This window comes from Bos indicus, chromosome 8, assembly GCF_029378745.1.
Source record: "Bos indicus isolate NIAB-ARS_2022 breed Sahiwal x Tharparkar chromosome 8, NIAB-ARS_B.indTharparkar_mat_pri_1.0, whole genome shotgun sequence".
In the NCBI taxonomy this organism is placed as follows: domain Eukaryota; kingdom Metazoa; phylum Chordata; class Mammalia; order Artiodactyla; family Bovidae; genus Bos; species Bos indicus.
Window position 1 is genome coordinate 83,026,879 of NC_091767.1, and position 10,408 is coordinate 83,037,286.

General features: G+C 44.9%; 1 protein-coding gene across 7 annotated transcripts in view; it reads right to left on the reverse strand.

Annotated features, from left to right (window-relative positions):
- SLC35D2 (solute carrier family 35 member D2) overlaps nucleotides 1-7,914 on the reverse strand; it is a 58,185-nt gene extending 50,271 nt beyond the window's left edge. For 2 of the 7 annotated variants that reach the window (XM_070795091.1, XM_070795090.1), the window contains exon 1: nucleotides 7,622-7,903. In XM_070795091.1, coding sequence (XP_070651192.1) covers nucleotides 7,622-7,779 — 158 coding nt within the window. In that variant the 5' untranslated portion in view covers nucleotides 7,780-7,903. Of the gene's footprint in view, nucleotides 1-7,189; nucleotides 7,414-7,621 lie in introns of those variants that run through there. The other 5 variants (XM_070795092.1, XM_070795094.1, XM_070795095.1 and 2 more) reach the window with 4 other exon arrangements.
- Nucleotides 7,915-10,408: the final 2,494 nt, after the last annotated feature.

A 10,408-nucleotide genomic window follows, 5' to 3' on the forward strand; every position in this document is an offset into this window, starting at 1 on the left:
GCTCACTCACTGTCCAGCCCTTCACTGGCTCCCAGTCATTCTGTCCAGCTATTAAAAAGAGGGAATATCACTCAGAAAACCACCACCACCAACACCACCTCATCTCCTAAACTGCATGTCACAGGGAAACATGCCTGTTTCAGATAGGGTGAGAAGAGAATAAGGGACTAACTTACCTTGTCAGGGAAAACAGAATGAACAGCGCCACCATGAGAATAAAATGAACTCTAATGGATGCCGGATGTGTCACCCAGACATCTGCTTCTGGACTGAAGCCCTCATTCCCCAGTTTCCCAAGAGCACCCTCAGAAGGAGAAAGCTGCCTTGCCAACAGCTCCCAACTCCCTGAGACCAGCCTGTGTTCCAAGCCTGCATGTCTGTGCAGAGGTATAAAGGCCAAGGGCCCTCGACCCAATTCAAGACAACTCTGTTGAGCCCTTCCAGCTCCAGAGACCCTGGGATAAGGCTCTGTTGTGATGAAGCATAGCCCAGCTTCTCTGTCTTCTTAATCCTGCTTCCCTCACTCTCCCACAGGAGTGGGTCCCAAGAGCACTGCCCAGTATACTTTCCTCACATCTGAGAGTCTCCTTGCCTAGGAATACAACCTGCAACAGCAAGCAAAACAATAAGATTACAACATAAACAAATAGTAAAACAACAACAAAAGGCTTATGGAAGGAAGACGAAGAGCTCAGCCTAGCAGAGAATGTAACACAAGAAGCGAAGGCACCTTTTTAACTGTTTCCAGCTACAGAACACCTTAATAAGAAGATATCAACAAAATCAACAGGTCAAAATTGAGATAACAAAGCAAACAAGTGAGATGAAAAGGGAAGCACAGATCTTAAGGAAACCAACTGAGGAAGAAAACATAACTGCTGTATGAGTAATTTAGAAACAACGGAAGTCAACGACTGCTGCTGAAACATGAATTACCAAGAGGAGGCAATCACAGTGAATGAACAGGAAAAAGATACATTCTCAAAGGTAAACAGATTTCGAAGACAGATACCACCAGAAAGGGCTAACTTCTGTGCTGTTTTCTCTCAATAGAGAAAATAATTCGAAGATAAAAAAGGCAAATTTGTTTCCTTGACATGAGGAAAATAAGCAAACTCTCCAGATCTAAAAGCACATTTGTTGCAGAAAAAGTTGTTAAGAATATTCAACACGATTAATACAGCAGCCATGAACTCTCCATAAAAACCCTGCAATGGAATCCACCACTTAGGAGTCAAACCAAAACACTGGACTCTGGAATGGAGACACTGCGATAAAAGACTGCTGACTACTGCATTCATTTAACATAGACCAGATTCAAACACCTGTGGGATTATACTTACACAACAGGATGCTACCCTATAAAAGAAGACATGGAGGGGAGGGGAGATAGGAAGAAGTACACAGGTGTCATGCTTCATAGCAGAGAGGCCATACATACAGTCAGAAACTGAAGAAACATATTTGAAAGTCAACAATTCTTTTCATTGAACTCTAATTTCTCTTCTCTCCATTCAATTCAGTTAAAACTAAATTTCACACATACATGCAACTTGCAGCCCTCACCTTAAGCCTACAAACGCAGCCAGAATGACTAATGGTGTTACAACCCCTCATATGATGCAAGCTGAAATTTACAGGGTCCATTATTAGTATAAAGCCAAAAAATGTTTAATGTGAATGTAATCAAGCCTTTAGATCTAACTTTCAGTTAAAAAAAAAAAAGAAAGTAAGTTAAGTGAGACTTCAAAAAATAAATCAAATAATCCATAATAGGGGACACTTTATAACACACCTGGGTCAGGCATTTCAAAGTCAATATCAAGGGGAAGTGGAGAAGGAAATGGCAACCCACTCCAGTATTCTTGCCTGGGAAATCCATGGACAGAGGGGCCTGAAGGGCTGCAGTCCCTGGGGTCACAAAGAGTTGAACACAGCTTAGCGACTAAACAACAGCAATAATCAGGGGGAAGAGGTGGATGGGGAACTTTTCTAGATTAAAATATACTAAAAAGACGTATCTGTATACATTGCATGAAGTTCAATTTGTTCTTGATTCAAATGTTTAAAACAATCATAAAAACAACTTGGAGACAATTGGGATGACTATAGATTTGGTATTAGATTATTTTAGGAGATTACCATTTAGTTTGCTAAGAGCAAAAATGATACTAATGTCAGAGAATATCCATATTTCAGGAGAGGTATGTTGAAATAGGGCATCCCAGGTAGCACAGTGGTAAAGAATCCATCTACCAATGCAGGAGACACAGGAGATGTGGTTTCCATCCCTGGGTCAGGAAGATCCTCTGGAGAAGGAAATGGCAACCCACTCCAGTATTCTTGCCTGTGAGATCCCATGGACATAGGAGCCTGGCAGGTTACAGTCCATGGGGTAGCAAAGAGTCAGACACGACTGAACAAGCACACACATGCATGTTGAAATATCTGAGAGTGCAGTTCATGATGTATGAATGATGTATTCAATGGTTCATGCAACCCCATGGACTGCAGCACACCAGGCTTCTCTTCCTCCAAAATCTCTCACAGTTTGTTCAAATTCATGTCCATTGAGTCGGTGATGCTATCTAACCATCTCATCCTCTGCTGCCCTCTTCTCCTTTTGCCTTCTATCCTTCCCAGCATCAAGGTCTTTTCCAATGAGTCATCTCTTCGCATCATGTAGCCAAAGTATTGGAGCTTCAGCTTCAGCAAGAGTCCGTCCAGGGAATATTCAGGATTGATTTTCTTTAGGATTGACTGTTTTGATGTCCTTGCAGTCCAAGGGACTCTCAAGAGTTTCCTCCAGTACTCCAATTCAATAGCATCAATTCTTCAGCACTCAAATATAGCAAAATGTTAATTACTTAATTTTGGTGGTGTATGTACAAATGTTCAGTGTACTTTGCTTTCTACTTTCCTGTGTGCTTGAAACTTTTCATAATAAAAAGTGGTAGAGGGACTTAAGTGTTAATTGCTCAGTCATGTCGAATTCTTTGCAACCCCATGCCTCTCTCCATGGGATTCTCCAGGGAAGAATACTGGAGTGGGTATCTATTCCATTCTCCAGGGGCTCTTCCTGACCCAGGGATTGATCCTAAGTCTCCTGCACTGCAGGCAGATCCTCTACCATTTGAACCACCAGGTAAGCTCAGAGGGACTTTGGTGATCCTCAAACAATTGAATAATTAAATGAAAGCTCCCACTCATTTCCCACTCCTTTTTGAATTAAAGAAAGTAATTTATAAAGAAATGAGCAAATAAGTAGCTATATCTATAAATATACTTTATATAAAAAGTAATTCAAACTATCTTTCTCCAATCCATCCATCTATCTAAAAGATGTCTGAAGTTATTGCCTAATGTCAACTATATAGTAATTTTAAAAATTTTACCCTAATATTTTTCTCTTGTTTGAATTCTTTATAATGATCACACAGAATGCCTTTTCTTTTAAAAAATTCAAAATATTGATTCTAGATAGTGGGAATATGAACAATTATTATCATCATCTTCTTTGTACATTTGTATATTTAAATAACACCCAATTTTTAAACTGAATTATTTTTGGAGTGAATGCAAGGAAGTGAAGATACTATGTGTACACAACCTCTTAAAGTCTGACTCTGAAAGGATCAGAGAAACGAGCACTCACGTGGATCAAGGGATGGTTATTTTTGCTTGAGAAACCTAAACTTGTTTTAAGCTGACAGAGAGAGAGATGGCTGATGAAGAATAGAGGAGGATAATGAAAGGAGCAGGGAGGAGGGGACATCCAGAAATGGGGAGCTGGGCCCTCCACAGGCATAAAGCACTCCCTCCATCCCAGCAGAAAGGGGACCTCATCTGACAGTTTCTATTTTCCTCAATGAAGTATCAGAGGAGAGTGGAGGATGGGGGTGTGGAAGGTTTCAGGGTAAAAGAGAAAGCAGGAAGGAGACATTTCTGAAACAAGGAAAGCAAGGCTCCAGAAGAAACTAGCAGGTGGCAGAAGAGCTGGTTTTGAGGTTTGTGATCATCAAATTAAAGTCAACCCAGCCATACCTAAAGTGATTTTTTCTCCCAGGACAGTCAGAGTTGCTCAGTGCTGAAGGAAAGTTGCAAAAGGCAGGCTGTGTGAGATAAGTACCAGCCCAGGCAAGAGCTGGGAAGGATTCTTAGGGGCTTCCAGGGAGGGGCCCGCCAGCTAGACCAGGAGAGAAGGGACGCCTGAAGGGTGGATGTGGCAGAAATACCTGGGCTGCAGCACTAAGCGTGGATATCCTGCAGAGGGACTGCAGTGGCTGGCAGGGCCACCCTGAGCACACGGCCCTGGAAGTGACACGGAACGTGGGACACGACGGGCTTTGACGGTTCAGCACACGTAGCACGAAGTCTCGAGGGCTTAAGCGAGTCTGGGTGGAGAGAAAGACCAGGACTCCACTAAATGAGCCCCAGAAGCTTAAGAGGCACTATAGAGAGGACACAAAGGGAGTGCTAAGCCTGGACTCGCCACAGAGCAGAGGCAGTGGGGAGCTACGAGGACCCAACCCCACCTCCTGGCAACAGGTGGGGCACGACCAGGATCCAGCTCCTTCCCAGGAGCCGAAAGGAGCAGTGTCTTTAGGAAAGAGCCAGTTTTCATCAGAGTAGGAGAAAATTTGGAGTTGTTCTTGATTTTTAATATAAACTTCCAGTTCCCACCACTGGAGCCTCTGATTCAATAGCTTAAAAAAAAAATCTCTCCTAGGGATTCACATTACCAAGCAAGTTTGGAAACGACTGTGTTAAATGATCTCAAAGCCCTGGATTGTGTAAACAAACAGGAAGTACCAAGCAAATACTTGTTGAACTAAATACAACTAAGTTTACACTTTTTATTAAGCATTATTCGTAAAACCTTGCGCGTCAGAGAACAGTATTAACATAGTAACAAAAAAACAACTGAGATTGCCTGCACAAACCTCATGAAGGTGACTCCAAAGAACCACTGTTCTCCTCCCTGTTGGAGTGAGAGGGAGAAGAATCTGTGGGACAAGATGGGCTTTGATGGTTCAGCGCTGGTGTTCTTTGTAGTGCCTCCTGAGCTTCTGTGGCTCATTTAGTGGGGTCCTGGTCTTTCTCTCCACCCTTCAGGACTTTGGGCTACATGCGCTGAACCATCAAAGCCCATCTTGTCCCCAGATTCTTTTCCCTCTCACTCCAACATGGTCTGACTCCAAGTCCTTCCAAGGCTCTCTCTCAATGACCTAAGACTAACATATAACTAAGACCACTCATCAGTCTGGTACTCCAACCGGACACAATCTACTCAAATTGGAAGAGAAAAAAATATTCCCTGAGCTACATTCCCATAATCCTGTGAACTAGGTAACTGCAAAAGTTCTTCCTTCTACCTGACAACACAACATTCTATCCTCAAACAGTTAATGTCTGGATCAGATTTCTATGGCTTATTGTTATAACCCAATAACCCCAACTCTCTTCGCCTCAAAACATGCTCCGAAAGCATCCTGAGATGAGAGACTAAACACTGTTTTTTGAACAGGGCTCTCCAACTGTGTATCACATTACGGAAATGTAAAACATATAAGGTTATAAGGGGCTTTGCCTTGCTGAGACAAAAACAATTTCCTCCTTCAATCGTGGAACTCAAAATTTTAAAGATGGAAAGGTTAGAGCAGGAGATGCCTCATATAATTCTTTCCAATCAAACACTGTCCTTCATCTTCCAAGCACTTAACCAGTGTTTACTGGTCCCTGCTTCCAACAAGGAGACACATGTTTTTGGACTCATTGACAGTTCTGGTCAGTGAGCAGACTGCTTAGTCAAGAGCAGAAAGCAGAGATTTACCATCAAACTTCAACTGATATATCTGTCAGCCACTCCCCAAAAGCCTATTAACAGCATTCTCTTTTTATGATAAGTGTCTATTGAATATTATTGAATGAATGAAGGATCTGATCCTACTGACCTCAACACTCTCTCTCCTACCACTGGCTCATTCAGTTCTAGCCAGATCACCTTCTCTCTATTCCTCCAGTAGGCCAAGCTCATGCCCACTTCGCATATTTTCTTCTGTGTGGAATGCTCTCCACCAACCACTCCACCCCAGGAACTCTCACAGCAAACCTGAAATCACCTTGCTTATTCATGAGCCCACTTGTTCACTTTCCTCTCTGCCACTGATAAGGTAGGGGGCTCCACCGCAGGGTGGAGCTGCTTCCCTGGTGCTAGGGATTGGCACCTACTAGGTGCTCAGTAAATATCTGTTAGAGGTGGAACCAGCCAAGCTCACCTAGGTTTCAGCTTCTGCTAGTTTAAAAGAAGGAGGCTGAAGACACTCTGAGGTTTCTTTGTTGTTGTTAAGTAGTGTTCACTCTTTTCATGACCCCATGGACTGTAACCTGTCAGGCTCCTCTGTCCATCCGATTTCCCAGGCTAGAATACTGGAGTGGGTTGCCATTTCCTTCTCCAGGGGATCTTCCCCACCCAGGGATGGAACCTCTGTCTCCTGCCCAAGCAGGATGATCCTTTACTACTGAGCTACCAGGGAAGCCCTTTGGACTCTTTATAAAATTCTGATTTTACATTCTTGTAGCACAGTATAGTTTACAAGGAGCCCTCACTTATGACTGCTCATGCCGAGCTCTGGGAGATAATTTACAGAGATGTAAGTACTTTGGCCACCTCATGCGAAGAGTTGACTCACTGGAAAAGACTCTAATGCTGGGAGGGATTGGGGGCAGGAGGAAAAGGGGACCACAGAGGATGACATGGCTGGATGGCATCACTGACTCGATGGACGTGAGTCTGAGTGAACTCCGGGAGTTGGTGATGGACAGGGAGGCCTGGTGTGCTGCGATTCATGGGGTCGCAAAGAGTCCGACACGACTGAGCCACTGAACTGAACTGAATTATCTGGTGGAGCTGGGTCTAAATTCACAGCGCTTTCGATGCCTATATAACCAAAGCAGAATTAAACAGGATTTTCTATCTTTACAAACAGGTTCAAGGAAACACAAATTTGCTGGTTTACTACATATTCATAAAAAAAAAAAGTAGAGAATATGAAATTTTGTTTTCTCCATTTCCCCATGAACATGCTATGCTGGTAATTTGAGAATGAATGATCAAACTATGCGAATAAACTCATCCACTCAGGACTCTTCTGATGGTTGAATATCTAGACTTGTAGAAATAGCTTACATTTGAAAGACACATTCGGATCGCTAGTTTCAGTTCACTGGTGCTCTTGAAAGCACAGGTGCGCTTCCTGTCCTGCAGCAGTAAGTCGCGGTAAGGTGCGCCCGCGCTGACTTGCTAGCTTGTGGTTTGGTTTCCAGAAGAGTGCAAAGGTCCGGACTCTGAATACGTGGCCCGTGAGCAGTGCACTAGCCGCGCAAGTTGGCTCCGGAGTTAGCAACGAGACTTCCCGCTCGCCGTTCCCACCCACCCGCTGACCCGAGTGCGACCGAAGTGCACGAGGGCAGGCAGGCCCGCGGCTTTCCCTGGCTTTGGGACCTCCGGAGTCCGGCCAACACCCACCCCGCGCGGCGCCGGAGCGGGAAGGTCCCGGAGTCCCGCAGAGCAGCCAGGAGCCCCCGCGGACTGCTCCCAGCCCCAAGGCTCCCGCCTCACCGGTAGGTGGTCAGCAACGCCTTGTTGATCAGCACGAGGAGGAAGGAGCAGGTCCCGTAGAAGAGGGCCGACAGAAGCTTGGCCACCCTGGAAGGCAGCCGCGCGGAAGCGGGGTCCGCGCCGGCACCCGCGCCCTCGGCCTGGCCGCCGGCCGTCATGTCCCGCGGCCGCCCGTCTGGGCCACCCTCGGGCCCGCGCCACCCCAGTTCAGTCCCCGCCCCCAGCCAGCGCGGGAGGAGGCGCGGCCGAAACAGGAAGGGCCGCGAAGGGGACCCCACACGCCCTGCGCCCCAAAGCTGCCGCACGTAGGAGCGGGTTCGGCTCAAGTTCGTCGTCAAAGGCCCCACCCTCTGACTCTTGGCTGGGTTTAGGAGAGTTTTTAAAAACCCTATCTTCCTCTAAACTGCCACCTTAGAGAAAAACGTTAAGACTTAGGGTTTGTTTTGTCCTTTTTTTTAAAAAAAACAGTATTTTCAGTCCTGGGTGTTCATTGGTAGGACTGATGTTGAAGCTGAAACTCCAATACTTTGGCTACCTCATGCGAAGGGCTCACTCATTTGAAAAGACCCTGATGCTGGGAAAGATTGAGGGCAGAAGAAGGGGAGGACAGAGGATGAGGTGGTTGGATGGCATCACAGACCCAATGGACATGGGTTTGGGTAGACTCCCGGAGTTGGTGATGGACAGGGAGGCCTGGCATGCTGCGGTTCACGGAGTTGCAAAGAGTCGGACACGACTGAGTGACTGAACTGAACTGAACCTTTAATTTACATACAGTGAAATGCAGATTTTACAAGTCCACAGCTGCCGGGGTCCAGCCCCGGTGAAGCCAGGGAATTCGAAGCGGGGACGGCATCGGCGAAGATCAGGAAACAATTGCCTAATTAAACATTAATTAAGGATATAAAGAGTGGTTAAATAAGGATAGCTCAGTGAGGAAATTCAGTGGAGAAAAGAGGCTGAATAATTCAGCCAGAAGGTGAGAGAAAGAACGACATGAGGAGACCAAGTTTCGGTGAACACGGCCCGCACTTTATTTTCCAAAGTAGTTTTTATACCTTAAGTTTGCATAGAGGATAATGGGGGAAGGGGTAGAGTCATGCAGTAAGCCAGGCTTTCTTCCTGCAAACTTATTATATGCAAAAGTTTAGGTGATGTGCATCATCTTCTGGCCCGGAGGCCTGTTTTAAGACCCTTTCTTCAGAAAACTTATTTTTCTCTAAAGGTGATTAGTCAGGCGCCACCCTCCAAAAGCATTAGATAAAGTTACATTCCTATAGGGCAAAGGTGTGGTGGGCTATAATAAGAAAAAGAATTAACTCAAGGGTCCAAGATTACAAACATTAAAGCTACTACTTACACCAATTATATTAATCAATACACTGCCAGGGACACAGCAGGTAAGGGATATGGAGACTCAGTAGCAAACATTGGCCGAACAAGTGAAAAACCCTTCACCAATACAATTTCTAATCAATCTTTTAACTGCTCAAAGGAATCTGTATTTAGACAGTTTAGAACATCTCATGCCTCTCACAGTTGGGAAGCTCTGAGCAATCACATGTGGCCGGAAAAACCTATTCAGGTAGGCTAGAGGACTTTCAAAGGAGTTTGTAGGTTGAAACACTATCACACCCAGGAACTTTATTAACTGGAGCTATAAGTTAACTCTTTTTTTCAGAGAGAGGTAGTGGGGGACAGCCCCCCGTAAAGTCAGAGGTGTAGGTGAGAGCACAAAGCAGAAAGTAGGCAGACTCTGGTTTTGGGGGTAGATGCTCGAGAATTTACAGGGGGACTCCTGAGGCTCGATCCCGCCTTTGCGTATGCCGAGCCTCCTTCCTCATGACCTTTGTCATGGGTGGAGCTCCTGCTCCCAGCACACAGCCGCTGTTTTGACAAATGCATACAGCCGTATGATCACCCAAGTCAAGGCACAGATCATTCCCATCACCCCAAAAGTGCCCTTTGTGTCCCACTGAAGTCAATCCCCCTGGCATTGCATTCAGATTTCTATTACCGTAGGTTAGATTTGCCTTTTCAGAAAGCTCATACAAATGCACATGTACTGTTTCAAGGCCCTTGTCGCCCAGTTTATTGTTTTTGTGACTCACCCATGTTTGAGTCTTCATTGTTGAGTAAGTACCACAATTTGTTTATCCATTCCCTAGGTAGGTGGTGGCCATGTTTGGTTGTTTCCAGTTTAGGGCTATTACCCAAAATAAGGCTCCCACAAACATTCATGTATAAGTTTTTGTGTGAAAGTATATTTTCATTTATCTTCAGGAAGTACCTAGGAGTAGAGGGGCCACGGGTATAGTGGGTGCAAAGTCTCCAGGCTTTTCTTGCCTCTGGGTTAAGGCAGGTTCTCCCCTTATGTATTTCTTTTCTACAGTGGTATAGTTAAACATTGGTTTGTTATCCATGTTAATTCAAGGAGGGCCTCCCAGAACTGCCTACTCTGACCAGTCTACCTGCTCTAACATTCTTTCAATTAAATGTCCCATATTTTCATTCTAAATAATTAATTTTAAAAACTTGAAATTTCAACTTTTTAGAAAAGCTAGTTTTCAGGTTAAATAGAGATTGAAGCTATGCCATGCAGTGGTTTTCTGTTGGAGGTAATGAACGACCAAGAACATTTTTGGTATTGATTAGAAAGGACATCAATCCTGGGTGTTCATTGGAAGGACTGATGTTGAAGCCGAAACTCCAATATTTTGGCCACCTGATGCGAAGAGCTGACTCATTTGAAAAGACCCTGATGTTGGCAAAGATTGAAGGCAGGAG